Here is a 24000-nt window from a genome sequence, read left to right as displayed (position 1 = left end):
GATGCGGTATTTCTCTTCTTTTTTTCAATTAGATTTGGACTAATCGGTTATAAAATACGCGAATCGCGCTTGACGGGAATTCAATGTTCCAAGTGGCACAGCCCTTTCGCCTACCACACCAACTGCGCCGACTAACGCAGTCTTCCTCTATTATTTTAACTGGTAGCCTTTATTATCAGTAGTTATCAGGATATAAAACTTGACTTTGGAACCTTTTCAAACCTTCCTTTACAGCTAATGGCCTACTTTCACTTTGTGGTGATTCTTTTCTGATAAACACATCAGTCTCTCAAAATATCACTAGTGTCGATTTTCTTTAATTGCTTGTGCAAACACAAATACAAAAACACACCAAAAAACACGGAAAATCTGTATATCACCAAACCAGTCTACATACTTTATAGTTTACTACAAAACCGTTAATACTATCGCCAAAATTCTATTTAACGACAACTAACATTGCTCACAAGCCTAAAACGATAACTTCAGCAATCGTCACATCACTTACGGCGCTGAAAACAATTATTCCTGATAAATACAGTCTCGGTCACAAATGTTGTAACACAGACGGCAATTTGCCCCTCTCCCCCTTCAATGTTGATGTTTATGGGTTGGAGTGCAAAAACCAACCGGTAAATGCAACATTGATTGGAGGGAGGAGGAGGGGTACGTTATTAACAGCCTTGATGCGCTTCACTTGCTGTTCAAGCGAAGTGTTACAACTATTTATGACCGAGATTGTCTGGGTGTTGAATGACGTAATTCAGATAACGAAAAGCGCCATTACCAATGTATTCTATAACGTTTGCTTTCATGGGACTTTCATAATGAAAATATGTCGAAGCATGTTTAGCTACTTTTGAAATTGATAGAAAGAGATGACTTGTTGCTAAAAGGGAAAGATATCTTGTAGATTTACGAGCGAAAAGCTGCACAAGCGTAATGGCCTTTAATTGAACCCTGTTTCGATATTAAACGTCACACGGCCAAGAGCTTTTTACTGAAGCCACCTTAAATTGAAGGACTTTTCGATAGTAAAGTTGCTGATTTTTGTGATATTTCAACAGCAACGGTTGAAAGAATTTCCAAAAGAAATAGGAACACTCCCGCGTGTTTAAAAAAATTGTCAAAAAGAGGGCGTAAGTTCAAGCTACTGTAAGTAACACACCGAGAAGGCACATCATTTGCTGTCTCAAGTTCCTGCGAAAAAGAGACGGGACTTTTACCTGTAAAAGAATAGACACTGTGCATAATGATCCGAACGAGGGGTGGTGGTACCAAGTATTATTTATTACCTTAACTCGTTTTCAGCTCCATAGCGTACAACAGTAAATGTTCTCTTTTTGGTGTGTAAACACATTCTTACACCGGTGGAGTATGTGGAAAAAGGTTGTTGGTTTCATCATAAGGTTGCAAGTACTATTTTCAACGATTTGTCTTCTACTTTTTACTTAACAATCAATTGTCTTGTTGTTTTGCCTTTTAATAGGTATTGAAATTATAGCTCTGCAAAGAAAAGTTATATTTACTGGTATATTCCCTTAGATAAAGGACTCCACCCATTGACTTGTAGAAAATTGCTTGTGCAAACAATGAACATCATCATTGTGATCACGGTACACCGTCACCGTTTTTTCCAAAATTATTCACGCTCCCTTTAAATCGGTCTTCTTTGCCATATTGTTTACTAGAAAATAAGCACTAGAACACAACTTAACAATAGCGAGATTTTCAAGCCATTGGCCTTTTTTTCCTTCAAAATCTCAACGGTACACCATGGTGATCCGTTGTCAGTAAATTAATTACAGTCTACTGAAATTATTTAGCAATGAACGGATCACCATGGTGTACCGTTGCAAATAAGCCTAAGAAATGTGCTGTTGTGATTTCTACTAATTGTGCTTACACATAGTAATTACTACTAGTTCAGAACGATTAAACTTCCTAGTTTTTTTCAACACAACGCCAAAATTAAGACGAAAAGGATGGTGATCCGTCAACGGTACACCACAATCCCGTGTAACCAAAATAGGAACAGAGTTTAGGACTGGGGATAGACTAGTTCAGGAAAACAAACACTCAGACGAACTTGCATCATTCCACTCTCTTTAATCCAGACAAAGGAAGGTACACATAGAAGATAGGCGTATCATAGGCGTATCTCCTTTAAAGAAACCCGCATATCTAATGGTCTTGGGTGCTCGCAGCTGAACCTAATGGCCTTCTAATAGTAACCCAAACCATGCCATAAGATGATATTTGCTGTTCATCTGAAATAATTTAGAAATACGACTTCCCGCCGCTTTTGTATCTACCCTGCGAGGTTGTACTTGACGGGTTGCAAAATGAGCTATACATATATGTAAGAAGACTTAAAAGAAACGCTGTGCCTCAATTCGGTGCCCTTTCAAATGCAAGATGCGGTATTTATCTCTTCTTTTTTTCAATTAGATTTGGACTAATCGGTTATAAAATACGCGAATCGCGCTTGACGGGAATTCAATGTTCCAAGTGGCACAGCCCTTTCGCCTACCACACCAACTGCGCCGACTAACGCAGTCTTCCTCTATTATTTTACTGGTAGCCTATTTATCAGTAGTTATCAGATATAAAACTTGACTTTGGAACCTTTTCAAACCTTCCTTTACAGCTAATGGCCTACTTTCACTTTGTGGTGATTCTTTCTGATAAACACATCAGTCTCTCAAAATATCACTAGTGTCGATTTTCTTTAATTGCTTGTGCAAACACAAATACAAAAACACACAAAAAACACGGAAAATCTGTATATCACCAAACCAGTCTACATACTTTATAGTTTACTACAAAACCGTTAATACTATCGCCAAATTCTATTTAACGACAACTAACATTGCTCACAAGCCTAAAACGATAACTTCAGCAATCGTCACATCACTTACGGCGCTGAAAACATTATTCCTGATAAATACAGTCTCGGTCACAAATGTTGTAACACAGACGGCAATTTGCCCCCTCTCCCCCTTCAATGTTGATTTTATGGGTTGGAGTGCAAAAACCAACCGGTAAATGCAACATTGATTGGAGGGAGGAGGAGGGGTACGTTATTAACAGCCTTGATGCGCTTCACTTGCTGTTCAAGCGAAGTGTTACAACTATTTATGACCGAGATTGTCTGGGTGTTAATGACGTAATTCAGATAACGAAAAGCGCCATTACCAATGTATTCTATAACGTTTGCTTTCATGGGACTTTCATAATGAAAATATGTCGAAGCATGTTTAGCTACTTTTGAAATTGATAGAAAGAGATGACTTGTTGCTAAAAGGGAAGATATCTTGTAGATTTACGAGCGAAAAGCTGCACAAGCGTAATGGCCTTTAATTGAACCCTGTTTCGATATTAAACGTCACACGGCCAAGAGCTTTTTACTGAAGCCACGTTAAATTGAAGGACTTTTCGATAGTAAAGTTGCTGATTTTTGTGATATTTCAACAGCAACGGTTGAAAGAATTTCCAAAGAAATAGGAACACTCCCGCGTGTGTTTAAAAAAATTGTCAAAAAGAGGGCGTAAGTTCAAGCTACTGTAAGTAACACACTGAGAAGGCACATCATTTGCTGTCTCAGGTTCCTGCGAAAAAGAGACGGGACTTTTACCTGTAAAAATAGACACTGTGCATAATGATCCGAACGAGGGGTGGTGGTACCAAGTATTATTTATTACCTTAACTCGTTTTCAGCTCCATAGCGTACAAAAGTAACAGTAAATGTTCTCTTTTTGGTGTGTAAACACATTCTTACACCGGTGGAGTATGTGGAAAAAAGGTTTGTTGGTTTCATCATAAGGTTGCAAGTACTATTTTCAACGATTTGTCTTCTACTTTTTTACTTAACAATCAATTGTCTTGTTGTTTTGCCTTTTAATAGGTATTGAAATTATAGCTCTGCAAAGAAAAAGTTATATTTACTGGTATATTCCCTTAGATAAAGGACTCCACCCATTGACTTGTAGAAAATTGCTTGTGCAAACAATGAACATCATCATTGTGATCACGGTACACCGTCACCGTTTTTTCCAAAATTATTCCACGCTCCCTTTAAATCGGTCTTCTTTGCTTTGCCCAATTGTTTACTAAAAATAAGCACTAGAACACAACTTAACATAGCGAGATTTCAAGCCTTGGGCCTTTTTTTTCCCTTCAAATCTCAACGGTACACCCATGGTGATCCGTTGTCAGTAAATTAATTACAGTCTACTGAAATTATTTAGCAATGAACGGATCACCATGGTGTACCGTTGCAAATAAGCCTAAGAAATGCTGTTGTGATTTTCTACATTGTGCTTACACATAGTAATTTAACTAGTTCAGAACGATTAACTTCCTAGTTTTTTCAAACACAACGCCAAATTAAGACGAAAAGGATGGTGATCCGTCAACGGTACACCACAATCCCGTGTAACCAAAATAGGAACAGAGTTTAGGACTGGGGATAGACTAGTTCAGGAAAACAAACACTCAGACGAACTTGCATCATTCCACTCTCTTTAATCCAGACAAAGGAAGGTACACATAGAAGATAGGCGTATCATAGGCGTATCTCCTTTAAAGAAAACCCGCATATCTAAATGGTCTTGGGTGCTCGCAGCTGAACCTAATGGCCTTCTAATAGTAACACCAAACCATGCCATAAGATGATATTTGCTGTTCATCTGAAATAATTTAGAAATACGACTTCCGCCGCTTTTGTATCTACCCTGCGAAGGTTGTACTTGACGGGTTGCAAAATGAGCTATACATATATGTAAGAAGACTTAAAAGAAACGCTGTGCCTCAATTCGGTGGCCCTTTCAAATGCAAGATGCGGTATTTATCTCTTCTTTTTTTCAATTAGATTTGGACTAATCGGTTATAAATACGCGAATCGCGCTTGACGGGAATTCAATGTTCCAAGTGGCACAGCCCTTTCGCCTACCACACCAACTGCGCCGACTAACGCAGTCTTCCTCTATTATTTTAACTGGTAGCCTTATTTATCAGTAGTTATCAGGATATAAAACTTGACTTTGGAACCTTTCAAACCTTCCTTTACAGCTAATGGCCTACTTTCACTTTGTGGTGATTCTTTTCTGATAAACACATCAGTCTCTCAAAATATCACTAGTGTCGATTTTCTTTAATTGCTTGTGCAAACACAAATACAAAAACACACCAAAAAACACGGAAAATCTGTATATCACCAAACCAGTCTACATACTTTATAGTTTACTACAAAACCGTTAATACTATCGCCAAAATTCTATTTAACGACAACTAACATTGCTCACAAGCCTAAAACGATAACTTCAGCAATCGTCACATCACTTACGGCGCTGAAAACAATTATTCCTGATAAATACAGTCTCGGTCACAAATGTTGTAACACAGACGGCAATTTGCCCCCTCTCCCCCTTCAATGTTGATGTTTATGGGTTGGAGTGCAAAAACCAACCGGTAAATGCAACATTGATTGGAGGGAGGAGGAGGGGTACGTTATTAACAGCCTTGATGCGCTTCACTTGCTGTTCAAGCGAAGTGTTACAACTATTTATGACCGAGATTGTCTGGGTGTTGAATGACGTAATTCAGATAACGAAAAGCGCCATTACCAATGTATTCTATAACGTTTGCTTTCATGGGACTTTCATAATGAAAATATGTCGAAGCATGTTTAGCTACTTTTGAAATTGATAGAAAGAGATGACTTGTTGCTAAAAGGGAAAGATATCTTGTAGATTTACGAGCGAAAAGCTGCACAAGCGTAATGGCCTTTAATTGAACCCTGTTTCGATATTAAACGTCACACGGCCAAGAGCTTTTTACTGAAGCCACCTTAAATTGAAGGACTTTTCGATAGTAAAGTTGCTGATTTTTGTGATATTTCAACAGCAACGGTTGAAAGAATTTCCAAAAGAAATAGGAACACTCCCGCGTGTTTAAAAAAATTGTCAAAAAGAGGGCGTAAGTTCAAGCTACTGTAAGTAACACACCGAGAAGGCACATCATTTGCTGTCTCAAGTTCCTGCGAAAAAGAGACGGGACTTTTACCTGTAAAAGAATAGACACTGTGCATAATGATCCGAACGAGGGGTGGTGGTACCAAGTATTATTTATTACCTTAACTCGTTTTCAGCTCCATAGCGTACAACAGTAAATGTTCTCTTTTTGGTGTGTAAACACATTCTTACACCGGTGGAGTATGTGGAAAAAAGGTTGTTGGTTTCATCATAAGGTTGCAAGTACTATTTTCAACGATTTGTCTTCTACTTTTTTACTTAACAATCAATTGTCTTGTTGTTTTGCCTTTTAATAGGTATTGAAATTATAGCTCTGCAAAGAAAAAGTTATATTTACTGGTATATTCCCTTAGATAAAGGACTCCACCCATTGACTTGTAGAAAATTGCTTGTGCAAACAATGAACATCATCATTGTGATCACGGTACACCGTCACCGTTTTTTCCAAAATTATTCACGCTCCCTTTAAATCGGTCTTCTTTGCCCAATTGTTTACTAGAAAATAAGCACTAGAACACAACTTAACAATAGCGAGATTTTCAAGCCATTGGCCTTTTTTTCCTTCAAAATCTCAACGGTACACCATGGTGATCCGTTGTCAGTAAATTAATTACAGTCTACTGAAATTATTTAGCAATGAACGGATCACCATGGTGTACCGTTGCAAATAAGCCTAAGAAATGTGCTGTTGTGATTTCTACTAATTGTGCTTACACATAGTAATTACTACTAGTTCAGAACGATTAAACTTCCTAGTTTTTTCAAAACACAACGCCAAAATTAAGACGAAAAGGATGGTGATCCGTCAACGGTACACCACAATCCCGTGTAACCAAAATAGGAACAGAGTTTAGGACTGGGGATAGACTAGTTCAGGAAAACAAACACTCAGACGAACTTGCATCATTCCACTCTCTTTAATCCAGACAAAGGAAGGTACACATAGAAGATAGGCGTATCATAGGCGTATCTCCTTTAAAGAAAACCCGCATATCTAAATGGTCTTGGGTGCTCGCAGCTGAACCTAATGGCCTTCTAATAGTAACACCAAACCATGCCATAAGATGATATTTGCTGTTCATCTGAAATAATTTAGAAATACGACTTCCGCCGCTTTTGTATCTACCCTGCGAAGGTTGTACTTGACGGGTTGCAAAATGAGCTATACATATATGTAAGAAGACTTAAAAGAAACGCTGTGCCTCAATTCGGTGGCCCTTTCAAATGCAAGATGCGGTATTTATCTCTTCTTTTTTTCAATTAGATTTGGACTAATCGGTTATAAAATACGCGAATCGCGCTTGACGGGAATTCAATGTTCCAAGTGGCACAGCCCTTTCGCCTACCACACCAACTGCGCCGACTAACGCAGTCTTCCTCTATTATTTTAACTGGTAGCCTTATTTATCAGTAGTTATCAGGATATAAAACTTGACTTTGGAACCTTTTCAAACCTTCCTTTACAGCTAATGGCCTACTTTCACTTTGTGGTGATTCTTTTCTGATAAACACATCAGTCTCTCAAAATATCACTAGTGTCGATTTTCTTTAATTGCTTGTGCAAACACAAATACAAAAACACACCAAAAAACACGGAAAATCTGTATATCACCAAACCAGTCTACATACTTTATAGTTTACTACAAAACCGTTAATACTATCGCCAAAATTCTATTTAACGACAACTAACATTGCTCACAAGCCTAAAACGATAACTTCAGCAATCGTCACATCACTTACGGCGCTGAAAACAATTATTCCTGATAAATACAGTCTCGGTCACAAATGTTGTAACACAGACGGCAATTTGCCCCCTCTCCCCCTTCAATGTTGATTTTTATGGGTTGGAGTGCAAAAACCAACCGGTAAATGCAACATTGATTGGAGGGAGGAGGAGGGGTACGTTATTAACAGCCTTGATGCGCTTCACTTGCTGTTCAAGCGAAGTGTTACAACTATTTATGACCGAGATTGTCTGGGTGTTGAATGACGTAATTCAGATAACGAAAAGCGCCATTACCAATGTATTCTATAACGTTTGCTTTCATGGGACTTTCATAATGAAAATATGTCGAAGCATGTTTAGCTACTTTTGAAATTGATAGAAAGAGATGACTTGTTGCTAAAAGGGAAAGATATCTTGTAGATTTACGAGCGAAAAGCTGCACAAGCGTAATGGCCTTTAATTGAACCCTGTTTCGATATTAAACGTCACACGGCCAAGAGCTTTTTACTGAAGCCACCTTAAATTGAAGGACTTTTCGATAGTAAAGTTGCTGATTTTTGTGATATTTCAACAGCAACGGTTGAAAGAATTTCCAAAAGAAATAGGAACACTCCCGCGTGTTTAAAAAAATTGTCAAAAAGAGGGCGTAAGTTCAAGCTACTGTAAGTAACACACCGAGAAGGCACATCATTTGCTGTCTCAAGTTCCTGCGAAAAAGAGACGGGACTTTTACCTGTAAAAGAATAGACACTGTGCATAATGATCCGAACGAGGGGTGGTGGTACCAAGTATTATTTATTACCTTAACTCGTTTTCAGCTCCATAGCGTACAACAGTAAATGTTCTCTTTTTGGTGTGTAAACACATTCTTACACCGGTGGAGTATGTGGAAAAAAGGTTGTTGGTTTCATCATAAGGTTGCAAGTACTATTTTCAACGATTTGTCTTCTACTTTTTTACTTAACAATCAATTGTCTTGTTGTTTGCCTTTTAATAGGTATTGAAATTATAGCTCTGCAAAGAAAAAGTTATATTTACTGGTATATTCCCTTAGATAAAGGACTCCACCCATTGACTTGTAGAAAATTGCTTGTGCAAACAATGAACATCATCATTGTGATCACGGTACACCGTCACCGTTTTTTCCAAAATTATTCACGCTCCCTTTAAATCGGTCTTCTTTGCCCAATTGTTTACTAGAAAATAAGCACTAGAACACAACTTAACAATAGCGAGATTTTCAAGCCATTGGCCTTTTTTTCCTTCAAAATCTCAACGGTACACCATGGTGATCCGTTGTCAGTAAATTAATTACAGTCTACTGAAATTATTTAGCAATGAACGGATCACCATGGTGTACCGTTGCAAATAAGCCTAAGAAATGTGCTGTTGTGATTTCTACTAATTGTGCTTACACATAGTAATTACTACTAGTTCAGAACGATTAAACTTCCTAGTTTTTTCAAACACAACGCCAAAATTAAGACGAAAAGGATGGTGATCCGTCAACGGTACACCACAATCCCGTGTAACCAAAATAGGAACAGAGTTTAGGACTGGGGATAGACTAGTTCAGGAAAACAAACACTCAGACGAACTTGCATCATTCCACTCTCTTTAATCCAGACAAAGGAAGGTACACATAGAAGATAGGCGTATCATAGGCGTATCTCCTTTAAAGAAAACCCGCATATCTAAATGGTCTTGGGTGCTCGCAGCTGAACCTAATGGCCTTCTAATAGTAACACCAAACCATGCCATAAGATGATATTTGCTGTTCATCTGAAATAATTTAGAAATACGACTTCCGCCGCTTTTGTATCTACCCTGCGAAGGTTGTACTTGACGGGTTGCAAAATGAGCTATACATATATGTAAGAAGACTTAAAAGAAACGCTGTGCCTCAATTCGGTGGCCCTTTCAAATGCAAGATGCGGTATTTATCTCTTCTTTTTTTCAATTAGATTTGGACTAATCGGTTATAAAATACGCGAATCGCGCTTGACGGGAATTCAATGTTCCAAGTGGCACAGCCCTTTCGCCTACCACACCAACTGCGCCGACTAACGCAGTCTTCCTCTATTATTTTAACTGGTAGCCTTATTTATCAGTAGTTATCAGGATATAAAACTTGACTTTGGAACCTTTTCAAACCTTCCTTTACAGCTAATGGCCTACTTTCACTTTGTGGTGATTCTTTTCTGATAAACACATCAGTCTCTCAAAATATCACTAGTGTCGATTTTCTTTAATTGCTTGTGCAAACACAAATACAAAAACACACCAAAAAACACGGAAAATCTGTATATCACCAAACCAGTCTACATACTTTATAGTTTACTACAAAACCGTTAATACTATCGCCAAAATTCTATTTAACGACAACTAACATTGCTCACAAGCCTAAAACGATAACTTCAGCAATCGTCACATCACTTACGGCGCTGAAAACAATTATTCCTGATAAATACAGTCTCGGTCACAAATGTTGTAACACAGACGGCAATTTGCCCCCTCTCCCCCTTCAATGTTGATGTTTATGGGTTGGAGTGCAAAAACCAACCGGTAAATGCAACATTGATTGGAGGGAGGAGGAGGGGTACGTTATTAACAGCCTTGATGCGCTTCACTTGCTGTTCAAGCGAAGTGTTACAACTATTTATGACCGAGATTGTTGCTTTCTTTCAAAACTCGTGCAATTCAATTTAATTCACTGCCTTAAAGTGGTGACTTCCACAGTAAATTTCACTTGAAATACCGATATTGGACTCATCACTTTGTGATTTGTGCAAAATTTACCCCGGAATAGGCCTTATCATGGTTTTGGAAGCCATCTTGATGGTTAGGCAAACGTGTCCAAATAATAGTCTTTCTATGGGAAACTGCGTTAAAATAACTTGAGAAAACCTTGAATGTAGAAAAATTTGCTAAGGAAAGGATTTTATTGACAAGATTTGAGGATCCTACCTCCCCTAGAATTTTCCCAAAGAAACACTGTTATTTCGAACACATCACCCTACCCGCCAAGATGACTTCCAAAACTCTGACAAGGCCTAATCACCATAAGTTAGACAATGGCTTACTATAGAAGAGCAATAAGCAATAACTAGACAATTCGATCCAAAACCCCTTATTTTCACTAACCCTACAGCCAGTAAGAATATATAACCTGGGAGCTCCACTGTTAGGCTTGGCTAAATCTATTAGCAAATATGTTGTTGGTTCAATAAAATGCTTGGCTGAATTGTTTTTGTGAGATTTTTCTTCCCTTGTGGACTCACTGTGTTGTGTAAATATTAACTAACTTGCATATGTGGGTTCATAATGATGACAGGAGTTCTTGCTGTTTAGTCAATCTGGTATAAAATAAAGTTAATCTGGGGAGCCAACAACATTTTTTTAAGCTTATCTACTGCTCATTTAGGTGAATTTTTACATTCTTGACCAAATTTAATTTATGCAACAATTATTTACAAACCAGAAGCTATTTTAAAAGTAAATAGTGAACATTTTGTTTCCAGACTGATAATTTGTTAGGGTGTTTGGGAAATTTGAGGAGTACAAACATGTACCAAAGGCAGCCCAGTTTATGCTTACAGAGCATCTAGTTGGCATAAAAAAAGTTCACTCAGTTGTAAAGTCATCGAATGGATATTCCCTTCACACAGTGGTGTATTGTGACAACAAGAGATCAGCCCTTTTATTTAAAAATGTTCATGCTTAAGACATAGTTATGGAACCTCTGTCTCAATCAAATCTAAATACATGGCCATCATCTACACATCACTTATTTTCATACAAGGCCAATGCTGGCAAAGTTGTCTAATGATGATTGGAAGTTTGCTTTCATCATCAAGAATGCCATAATGGATGTGTGTGCCAAAAAAGTGCCATCCTGATGCCTTAAAAGAAACCTTGTCTCATGCTTCCGACATGTTTCAACAGCTACTCCTGAAAAAAGTGCTAAGGCCGTGACCCATAAAAACCTACAACCTATTAGCAACCTTCAGTTTGTCTCCAAAATTACCGAGAGGGCTGTCTTCGATCAAGTGTATAGTCACCTGACTGACAATGAACTGTTTCCTGTGCTACAGTCTGCCTATAGGAAAGGGCACAGCACAGAAACAGCGCTACTGAGAGTTGTAAATGATATTTTGTCCAACATGAATAAGCAACATGTGTCAATTACATGTATTGTGTTGCTTGATCTGAGTGCAGCATTTGACACCGTTGACCATGCCATACTGTTGCGCAGACTCCAGACCTCATTTAGCATCACAGTCGCTGCTCCTGCATGGTTCTCATTGTATCTATCTGGACGTAGCCAGCGTGTGTTGGCAAATGGAGAGAGATCGGCTTGTTATCTCCTGCCTTTTGGTGGTACTCAGGGTTTGTGTCTCAGGCCCCTGCTCTTCAGTGCCTATACCAGCAAGGTGTCATCAAGCTGCACCTCCCCAACGCACATGCCTGAGGTCATGTTAATCGGAACCCATCAACAACGTAGCAAAGTCAACTTAGATACTCTAACTGTTGGTGATACTAGTGTTGCTACTGTAAACAAGGCGCGAAATCTCGGCATTTGGTTTGACTCGCAGCTGAATTTTAATGTCCACATTACGAAAACATGCAGAAGTCTGTAATCCCGTGGGAATTTCGTAGTGAAAGCAAGCCGCCTATCTTGATGTGTTAAGAGGGACCTAAGGAACATGCCAAATGTTGTTGGCACTTTGGTAACTTGCACTGACGGCTTTTATGGGGGGTTAAAAGTGTGATCATCAGTTGACGGTGAATCCTCGACAAAAGTTCTCATACTTTAAATTGGGGTCTATCTGACATTTAACAGTAATAGACCGGATCACATGACCACACTAACTTGAAAACAAGGCTGGATCACATGCCTTGTAGCTACTGTTTATGCCAACAAATTGTCCCAATATTACAGTAATAAATATGATCCTGTGTCCATTATAACGTGTAAAGGAGCCTTTTTTCATGAAATGCCTAGTGGCATATTTTTCACCATTTACTTTCAATCAGCGAAATGCAATTTTATCACAACCCCCTGATAAGGATAATCCCTCCTCCTCCTCATCATGATCATCACCAACATTATCAACATCAGATGACTCATTCATTATCACAGCAACATCATCTAACCTGACACCAACATGCCCATGTTTGTTGTGTCCCTCAGGCAATTCCCAGAAATAATAATAGCTTTATTAATTAATCCATCATTCAATCAAAAAAATACGGTGAATTTACAATAACAAAATTAAAACATGAAAAATACAAATGTATAGGAGGCACAATTTCAATACTTAAGTAGGGTTTCGCATGATGAAAACTCACAAGAACATCATATATACAATTGGACATCAAGTGCCTATCAGTCCTAGAAAGTGGTGTCTTAAGGCTTAACGCAATTCATCACTCGAGTACAGTGGCTATTGATCGTTGGCATTATGATCAGTGAGTAATTGGGATGGTCCATCTCTGCGCTCTTAAAGGTTAGGAAGGCTAGCCTTCATACTGCCAATAATTGAAAGGCTGCGATTCTGCACACGCTGGAGATCTTCAACAAAGTATTCTGGGATACCACCCAACATCGGAAAACATTTTCAGTTGTGACTAGGAAGACGAAGCATTATAGAAAGGTACATCTCAACTCTATTATTCTTGCTCGTGCACTTGCAAAACTGCTGCGCTTGCTGGATTCCATGTATAACAGGACACTTTGCAGGTGTGGTAAATAAAATATTTTACTTGATCACTTCTCTCTTTGTCTATAACCCACACTTCACGGGAATGAATGAGACTAACAAATTGGTCAATGAACAATGAACAATGAAAGACAACTGGTGGAATAAGAAAGCAGAAGACATTGAACGTTTGGAGAGTGTAACAACTCACAGGGACTGTACTCCACACTCAAACTGTGTACTGAGCCAAGACAAACACTGTTCCCCCAGCTAAGAATGCAGATGGAACTCAGCTATTTACAGACATGAGAGAAATATCAGACAGCTGGAAAGAGCATTTTCAGCAACTGCTGAATCAAGAAGTCAACATAGACATTGATGCAACTGACCACCTAACTGCTCGAGAGACAATAATGCATTTGAAAGATCCAATCACCATGGAAGAACTAAAGAAAGGTGCTAAAGCTGCTAACATTGGTAAAGCACCTGGCCTGGATGGCATACCAGCTGAAGTCATAAAGCACGGCGGTGATGGTCTACTACAATAACTGCTTTCCATAAAGTTCACTAGCTGAAACCGCTTGTGTAGATCCATAGCTGGACCCCCCTGTTTTTAATATTCTCAACCCTTTTTGTCCAAGATTGTAGATAGGCTGCTGACCGAGAGTGTGAGGTTAGGAACGCCGGACTGATCGCAAAAAAGCAATTAAAAGAGACTTGTTGTGTTTACGGATAATTCTGCTATTATCTTTATACCTTACCGGGTTTAACATGGTTTCAGGAGTGAGATCTTTCTACTAGTGTAAAGGGACAATGATCAAATCAGCAGGACAAAGCAGACTAAGCAATCGAGTCGTGCACGAACTAAAAAGGTGGGCTCAAACAAGATGGCAGAAAGCGTTCCACATGTCAAACCACCAGAACCTCTGGAAATTTTGACAGGAAATCCTGCACATTCATGGGGAAAATGGAAACAAAATTTACCTTAAGGCAACTGCAGCTTCCAAGAAACCCGAAGGTGGGGTCGCTTAAACCACATTAACGACTCTTGTTTGGAGAGTTACTCAAACTTCGTCTACTTACCCAAGCGCGATGATCCTGCGGGAGGAGAAGCGAAATTGCCAGCCGAAAATCCTGACAACTACGCAACTGTGTTAGCAAAGTTTGAGGCATACTTTCCGAAACGGGATCCACAACTGATGTTACAAGAGAAATTCTGGCTTCATCTTCGACGAGAGCTGGCACAAACCTACGATTCATGGGTTGTCACAGTAAGAGAAAGGGCCGCCGAACGTAAGTTTCCCGTCGATTTTTATGAGCAAGCTAAGAGAGACAAACTCACCTTTTCTCGTAAGGAGAATGACCCTTTCACTTGAAAATACTGTGAGTATCCTATCTTTGAAAGAAGCTACGAATTGTGAGTTGCAAGAGTCAAAGACGGCAGAGATTGGGAGCGTCACACAGCGAGATAGCAAGCCATACCCTCAGACCATGAACAACCCACAGCGAGGTCCCAAGTCAGACTCTAGGAGGTGATCATTCCAGCCAAGCAGCAGGAATTGAGGATACTGCAATCGCCAGCACCCCCCTGGACGGAGTAATTGCCCAGCCGCAGAGACCCGATGCAACAAGTGCAACAAACTGGGACATTTTCCTATAATTTGCAGAAGCGCACCTGTTTACAGGGTCAACCAAGTTCTTGACAATGAGGGCAACTCCTTTCCCACATTTGTTGGGTGGGTTCCAACCACACCCACGTCAAACAAAGTTTGTCAAACGTCCCCTGCAGAACCAATTGCTCCCCCAACATCTGACTCAGGGTGGCACATTAAGCGAAAGATAAATGACCAAGAGTTGACCTGGTGTGTTGACACAGGAGCACAAGTATCTGTGATGCCAGAATCTGCGTACAAGGAGTCATATCGAACACTGTCAAAACCAGACAGAGAACTTGTGGGAGCAAGTGATGTCCCCCTGACGACCGTTGGATTTGCAATCATGAATCTTGTCTCAGAAGATAAAGGGGCATCCATGCTACTTCTGGGAATACCTGCTATTCGTGGCTTTGGTCTTATCCATCAAATCCCAGGCACATACAGTATCAAAGCAGTCCATCATACGCCCCTGCCTGCAGGTAACCTTCCTGTGCTTATTTGCGTAAAGGACGACATTGTAAAGAAACACCCAATGCTTTTTCAGGGCCTTGGAAAACTGGAAGGTGAGCATACAATTCATCTCAAGGAAGGGACCACACCCTTTTGTCTGACTACCCCCGGAAAAGGAGACAACTGTCTCAGCAGATGCAAGCAGTTTTGGACTAGGTGCGGTTCTTATGCAAAAACCACCACCTGGCGATTTGAGACCAGTGGCGTATGCTAGCAGATCTATGATAGAGACTGAGTGCCGTTACGCCCAGATAGACAAGGAGGCGTTAGCAGTCACATGGGCACTTGAACACTGGGCTGATTTTCTGATCGGAATGAAATTCAAGTTACAGACAGATCACAAGCCCTTAATCCCCTTGTTTTCCACCAAGCTGATCAACAAGCTTCCAGTGCGTATTCAACACTTCAGAACGAGACTCGTGCGGTTTGACTTTACCATCAAATGTATTCCTGGTAAGCTCTTGTATACAGCTGATGCACTTTCCAGATCTCAGAGAAAGGATAAAGCCCACGAGACAAAACCATGGAATGACCTACATGATGAAGTAGAATGCTAGATAAATGCAGTCCTAGTGACCCTACCTGCGTCGGATCAGCGCCAAAAGTGTGAGGTTATGCCTTACCGGGTTTAACAGAAATTAGTCTCCCTGCTGTACCAGCCTAAGACACTTATTTCCAACGTTAAAGACCAATGCAATCCTCCATCTAATTAAGGAGCAATGTTCCACTAATAGATGTAAATGTCGCCAAGCAGAACTTAAATGTGACGATCTCTGCAGCTGCAATGATGCTGAAGACGATGGAAGCTATGATAATGATGCTGATGACGATGACTATGAGTCATTTGATGTTGATAATGTTGATGATGATCATGACGCTGATGATGATGAAGAGGAGGAGGGCGAAGATGAGAGAGATGAATAGGATATCTTTTATCCTTGTCAAGGGGTCGTGAAAAAATTGCATTTGGCATTCCATGAAAAAAGGCTCCTTTGCATGTTATATTGGACATGGGATCAGATTTGTTACTGTTATGTTACAAGGTTGTCTAAGTTACACTCCAATAGATAGTATAAGTAATGTTGGGACAATCTGTCAATACAAACAATAGCTACAAGACACTATGTGATTTAGCCCCGTTTTCATGTTCGCGTTACCCCGTTACCGTTACGTGTCAGAGACACTCCAATTAAAGGTATGACAATATTTGTCAAAGATTCAGCACCATTGAGGGTCAAGCCTCGTTTCCATGTTGGACTCTGAGGGTCACCCTTTTAACCCCCAGTAAAAGTTAATGCACTAATATAACGGGAACTTAACATTGTAAATGGTTTGAACTGACGTTACACAAATCACTTGACTCTGAAGATGACTTCCACTCAGGTTGTCCAAACGTCAGTCACTGTCATCTCAAACAGTCCTTCTCAGGACTACACTCACCCGGACAATCGTACTTTACCGTACTTAATGACAAAGGGAATTACCTTGATTAATATTGTAGACTTAAGCTCTACTGCACTTGTCTACTGTAAAATGTCCCAGTGTAAGTACATATCCAGCAATTATGAATTTGTTAAAAAATACGAGCAACAGCGAATTTTTAATCTTGCTATTGCTCGTTTTTTTTAACAAATTTCCACTGCTGAAATGCATAATTCTTTTGCTTTGTTTTATAGAGTGGGGATCGACAAATGTCAAAAAATGGCTTTCAAGTATAGGATACATGTACAAGGAAGAAGCTCCATTGTTTTCAGATAAGCTCTAGCTTGTAAATTGGAGCGTATAAGCATTCCCAGGCTCTCTTTTAATTTTTTGTTAAGAGCATTTTCAATTGGACATTGACCATATATCTGGTAACAAATATTTGTGCAACTGTGAACTCAAAACTGTACATTTAGTCACACAGAATCATGTACAGTGTATTTAATATACAGTGTATCTCCATTTCAGTGTTTGATCTTACATTAAAGCTGACGATATCTACGGAAAAGTGCAGGGTGACCTTGATTGGGAAACTTTGAAAGATCGAGCTCAGTGTCAAATCAGTGGGGAGGCAACTGGGCTCCTCAAAAGGATAAAAAGTTTATTTTTTAAGAATTTATTTCTTTCTTTTTTAAATTTCACAATAACGTTGTACTACTGATTTTAACTATGGTTTTTGTTTTTGAAGATGCTCATTGTAATGACACTGTACTGATCTTCACACTGTCAATTCACACTTTTTATCAGTAACTTCTCTAAGAAACTGGTTAGGTTAATATTCTTGTAATTTTTTACTTCAGCAAAAGAGGAATTGCAAGCAAGCAGAACTACAACACCAAACCAATCCACACAGAAAACAAAAAGTACCTTAAAGTACAAAAAAAAATGGTAACCAGAAATGAGAAAGCAATACAACATAAAGTAAGCATTCCTGCCATGTTCTTGTGTTCACATTTGTCATATATGGTGTAGGGTTGTCTCTAACGTTTTAAGTGGGTGGGAAAATTAGAAAAGCAGGTGGAGAAAACCAGTTGAAGTATTTTGGAGTGTCAAATCTTTTTGTCACTTGCAAGTGAGTTATCATGAAAAACCAAATACAGTGTTACACCCTTAGTGACAACCCTCTATGGTGCATTAATTAAAGTGATGTCTCAAAATAAATGTTCATTCACTTGGTAACATTTTCACTCAAGATTGTCTTAAACATTGTCTTCAAAGACAAATTGCGTAAACAGCAAGGCTTCCACAGCGCTTTTAACTTTCAAGCTTAGTAGCCCGCATAGATAAGTGAATTTACTGATTGGTTCTATACTCAATTTATCGATTGTCTCCGTAAACTAGCCCCAAAACCTTGGCCAATCCAAGAATGACCCTTCAAATCTTTCAATCTCGATCTTCCGTGGTTTTGCTTGTGTTTCTTTTGGCAACATTTCTCCCTGATTCTCTTGCATGAGGTCGGTTTGGAGTTCTATCTTTCTTTCATGTATAATTCCATTTCAAACTTAATTTGATCTTCGCGCACACTGACTTCCTCTCGGTGTTTTCTGTCTTCGAACCATTTACGAAGTGTCCCAACTTCTTCTTCCGCTTTCATTAACTGAAGGTCAACCTCAGAATTCCACGTACCTACGATGTATGTGAGTAAGATCTTCGTTTGCTCCGATGTTTAAGGCTTCTAGCGAGCACTTTAGGTTGTCCACTTCTGTTATTGTACATCGTAATGCTCCCAAATGTCTCTAGATAGCTTCTACTAATCCTAAACTGAGTACTTGTTCCATTTTCTTGGCATGGATTTCTAGTTGCGTCAATTTCATTTGCAGTTTTCCTTCTGTGCCCTCAAGCCCCATTGTAGAATTGCCACTCGGCATCATTTTAAAAGGAATTCAGGACAACTTGTACTCACAATCTCGTTGATAGAGCGTCCCGTCAGAGGTGCCATGTGTTGGAAACTTCCTTGGAAGACCTTGGAACACATCTTTGTATTGTGGGAAGAATCACTTCTTCCGTCAAAGGAACACCTGGTCTGGGGCTTTCTGCGGCTATACTTCACATTTGTGGAGCTTCTCAAGTCATTATCTTTAACAAACCAAGCTTCTCACAGGTTTCTGCTGACATTAAAGGCTTGTTTGTGGTGTCCACAATTGGAGCTCTGTTATGGTACCACATGAAACACCGATTATTTCCAAACAAGATGTGGTGATTTAAAAACACCCTATATTTTGGATGTAATTCATCGCATCTAAAAAACAAACTTGGTGACCCCCACCCATTCTTGATTGCTGAAAAGTAATCAGAAGGCCAAGATGAAACTTTTACCAAAGTAAATAGGCCCCTGAGAAGACATGTGGTTACTAGTAAAATACTAAGAAGTTCAGAATGACCCATAACTTATCTCCTGGCCAATTTAAGGGTATGCATTCCGAGAACATATATGGCAAATTTTGTTGTTTTGATCCACGATAATGGAGATAGACAGGTGCGATGTTGTTTTACTCTTAAACAAGCATGGTGACCTTCCCGTATTTACCGGTGTATAAGTCGACCGTTTATGGCCTCAAAAGAAGCTCCAAAAATCGCCCTCGACTTACACACGGGTCAAAGATTTTGAGCCAAGTTCCAGCTAAGTAATTTATTCAAAATTAACATAATAATGTTGTCTTGGGCAGAACGAATGCAGTGGATAAAACCCGACAAAAGACTTCAAAACGAATGACAGAAGACTTCAAAATGAATGTAAGCAATTCCAGTTGAAATGAAAAAGGATTTGTCCAACTCTAAATGTTGAAGATACTCACAAGCACAAATATGAAGTAGACACTGGAAACTTCCATTTTCCAAAGGCGGAAAGCTCTGAAAGGCATTTCTGTTTCTTCAAACAAACGTGATCGTTCAACGACTAAGCAACCTGATGGCGCAATATCTTGTGTTTGCGTGCAAGCATCGTCATTCGTGTTGCGTGAAAATGCTGGTTGGTAATGATTGTTTTTTATTCTTTTTACAAACCTGGCTGATTTAAATGCTTTTGCAAACTTTGGTTCATGAGTTTTGTTTTGTTTGTCATGTGAGAAATCATAAATCAAGGACAAATTAAACCTTGCACATTTCGCATCGTTCGCAAGTTATTTTCAAAGATTGACTCTGGCTTCTGTGATGTTGTGCTTATCCTCTAAAGCCCTTTATTGTTGAACAAAGAAACAGGTAAGTTTGCGGTTTACAAGTTCGATTTTCTGAGAACTTTTTCGAAACTCAAGGACAAAATGCCCGCATATAAAACAACTGCTGAACCACAAAACTATTAAGCGCTTGAGGCCCTGATTGTTTTGTGTATCCACATTTCCAGAAATTGAAGAATACAAGATTAGTGTCCCAGTAACATTTAACAAAGAAATTACGAAATTGCTTTTTTTGCCATCAAAAATGGGGGATCGACTTATACACGGGTAAATACGGTATATTTTTCATTGCATAATTTTGGTGTACAAATTATCCCTTTTAAATATATTTTTATTTTAATTACATGTATCCGAGGAAAAACCTTACCCAGGGATGTAAATTATGATCTTGAAAACAACAACTCAAGAAATGTTTTGAGTCGACGTTGTAGTTGAGTGATTTTTCCTTAAATTATTCAAGACAGTGTTCCATATGCTCTAGACTTTCTACTTACAGTGTCAGGTGTTTTTTCAAGTGTTTCTTCAAAAACCCGCTCGTTTACCTACACCAAATGTACCCTAAGCCGATGAAATAATGCGCATGATTAGTATCAGTACAGGCATCAGTGGGGTAAGATTGGCCCATTATATCTCTTGAGCAAGCACAGTGACTTACTTTTACATTATAATTCTCAAAACAGGGATAAGTCGGGAACATTCAGGAAAAGTTTCAAGAAAATAGTTGGACAACTTTTTTTGGGGGGAATCACCTTAATTATTACTCTGTTGACAGCTACATTATGTCACAACATGTCATGCAACATGTAACACAGACCACTTGAAGTTCTTTGAAGGGCAATGCTTTAAGTTATACAAGTTTTTTTTTTTTCTGAGTGGTCTAAAGTTAAATAAGACCAGAGGCACGGTGTTGTTTGGAGGACCTTAAGTCATGTCGTTACAGAGATGTACTCAATATTCTTCCCCACAAAGATAATAAAGCTGTTCATTCAATTCCCAGTTGATCTTTCATTATGTAAAGGTCGAAAAAGAACCTGCTAATTGATTATGCTTAGAAAAATTGAGAGAATTTATGCAGTTTATGTGGGCCATCATAATATAGTTTATTTTCTTGTGTGAGGTGATGAAATGAAGTGTAGTGAAATACCTATCTAAAGGCTTTGCTGTCTGTTTACATTTACCTCATCTTTAGATAATAATATGGAGAACATTTGTCAACTTGTTAGAAATAAGCATTAAAAACACAGCCTCCACTGGAGTTAACGGACCACTCATGCACGAATTTGAATAATTATTCAACTCATGTTAACTGCCCGCCTCAACTAGTTAGCTTTTGCTATTTGCTGTTGGAAGTGATTGATATGCACATGCTGAATGAATGAATAAAGGATGATTGTCATTTCAGATTCACTTAACCTTTTCGCTCCCAATGAAGAGTAAAACTGTTTGGCATTGGGTAGAGTAAAAGGGTAAAAGATCTAAAAGATTCTACTTCACATTGTTGGTCAAAAAAGACCAACAGGCTGTGATTAACATACAGTGTTTGGTTGTCCAAGCTACTGATAAATATAAATTTAAGGTAAAGTCACTGCTTACGAGCCAGAAGGCCCATCAGGCCGGCGCTTATCTGCGGTTTCCGTAGCATGAAGCGACTAGGAGTATTTATACTCCCCCCTGGATGGGATGCTAGTCCATCGCAGGGTTAGCCCCAGCATTTTTGCCGGTACCCATTTATACACCTAGGTGGAGAGAGGCACTGTGAAAGTAAAGTGTCTTGCCCAAGAACACAACACAATGTCCCCGACCAGGACCTGAACCCAGACCGCTCCATCCGGAGTCGAGCACTCTAACCATGAGGCCACCGCGCCTGATAAATATACTATCAATTATTTATTGAAGTACATGTAGCCGAGATACTAAGTCAGCACCTACTGTAGGTTAAATGTCAATAGTTCAAAGGAGAGAACTTGTGTCTACAGCTTCAAAGTAACTTTAGCAACACATATATACTCCCAACAGATATCAATTTTGAGATTAGTCTTGTGACTGGTTGAAATCACTAAGATTAATCACATCTTTACATGGAAAGTAATCATGTGAGTTATCTGTTATGATATGACTCCTGGGTTCAAACCATTTACAATTTTATCTGTTACATGCTTATCAAGTAGGCAATTACGCCTACTACTTGACAACAATGCTCACGAGCAGAGATCTGGACAATTACATGAGCACTACATGTACATGAAAAAATTAGTTTTTAAGTGTTAAAAAAACCTTTTGTCATACCCATTATAAAGATCTAGAGAACTCTAGAGAAGTTTTAATGGATTTTCACACAAATCTTTTCTTCCCACCCATCAAAAGGGCATTAACAACTTTCACTCCAAACCTTGGCCCTGCAACTACTGAGATGTGTTCTTTACCTTCCTCTAGAAAAGCACCCTGGACAGATGCCTTTGGCGGGAAATTTCCTGTGAAGTAGGCAGTGTCAATATCAAGCCCTTTGATAACACCAGGTATGCCAAGCTTGATTATACACCAGTCATGTCCAGGAATTCTCTTTCGTCGCGTTTCCCAACCATCCATCCATTTGCCAAAGGATGTAAACACTCCTTCACGCCACTCAGGAAGACTTGGCTAGAGAAATATCAGACAGTCATTGCTATTTGAAAGCAAAAATGACTTTAAATTTATGGCCTACTAATGGTAGTGAGGCATTTTTTGACACTCTTAGACTAATGCATCACGATAATTCTTCTTCAAAAATTTCTTTACCTCTCAGAGCAGGAAGTAGCAGATTTCGTTAATCCCAGCTTAACAAAAATTTACAGAGTTGCTGTCATAAAATTTGTATCTTCTAATTTAACGTAGCTGTATCTCTTATGTGCCTAGGTTCAAGTTTTTCTTTATCAGTGAAATATTTCTGGCCCATACAAGAAAATTAGAGTGAAATTAAAAGAGAGTGAAATTTCCCAGCAATTCTTTTTCAATGGGTAAATAGTGATGGACAGTTTTTAGACATAAATACTCTTAGAGTTTCTTCCTCTCACTGGCGACGAACTTAAAGCAATTGTACAAACTTTTGCTCTCCATAAAGCTCCTGGAGTTGACAACATACCCATGCGAGTAATTAAGCTCAGTATTGACAAGATCCTTGAACCTTTAACAGAAATTATTAATCTTTCTCTCGAGAGCGGGTGTTTCCTGGACGCCCTCAAAATTGCGAAAGTACTACCGATTTTTAAATCAGGTGATCCCAAAAGGTTTGAAAACTATCGGCCTATTTCTATTCTTGCAGCTTTTTCTAAGCTTTTCGAAAAAGTAGTTTACAATCGAATTTATAGATTGTTGACAGATGACAACCTTTTGCATAATAATCAGTTTGGCTTTCGCAGGAATCATTTGACATCTATGGCTTTGATTCAATTGGCCAATAACATTGCCTCTTCGATGGATAACAAAGAAACAACTGTCGGAGTTTTTCTTGATCTTTCTAAAGCATTTGACACTATTGATCATCATATTCTTCTTAATAAACTCGATCGCTATGCTATTCGAGGGCCTGCCCTTAAATGGATTGCCAGCTATCTGACTAATAGGAAACAGTTTGTACAGTTTGGTGCTGTTTGTTCGCAACCTGAGCCAATAACATGTGGTGTTCCTCAAGGATCAATCTTGGGTCCTCTTCTATTTATTATTTACATTAATGACCTTCCA

General features: G+C 39.0%; 1 protein-coding gene across 1 annotated transcript in view; it reads right to left on the bottom strand.

Moving 5' to 3' along the window:
- Positions 1-24000, bottom strand: part of LOC138007105 (allantoicase-like) — an 89321-nt gene that overhangs the window by 43439 nt on the left and 21882 nt on the right. The window contains exon 3 of the mRNA XM_068853832.1: positions 22707-22920. Within this exon, the coding sequence (XP_068709933.1) occupies positions 22707-22920 (214 nt within the window). The remainder of the gene's footprint in view (positions 1-22706; positions 22921-24000) is intronic.

Source organism: Montipora foliosa, chromosome 6 (assembly GCF_036669935.1).
Source record: "Montipora foliosa isolate CH-2021 chromosome 6, ASM3666993v2, whole genome shotgun sequence".
NCBI classification, from domain to species: Eukaryota; Metazoa; Cnidaria; class Anthozoa; order Scleractinia; family Acroporidae; genus Montipora; species Montipora foliosa.
Note: the sequence above shows the minus strand (reverse complement) of the source record. Positions and strands in the feature narration are given on the sequence as shown.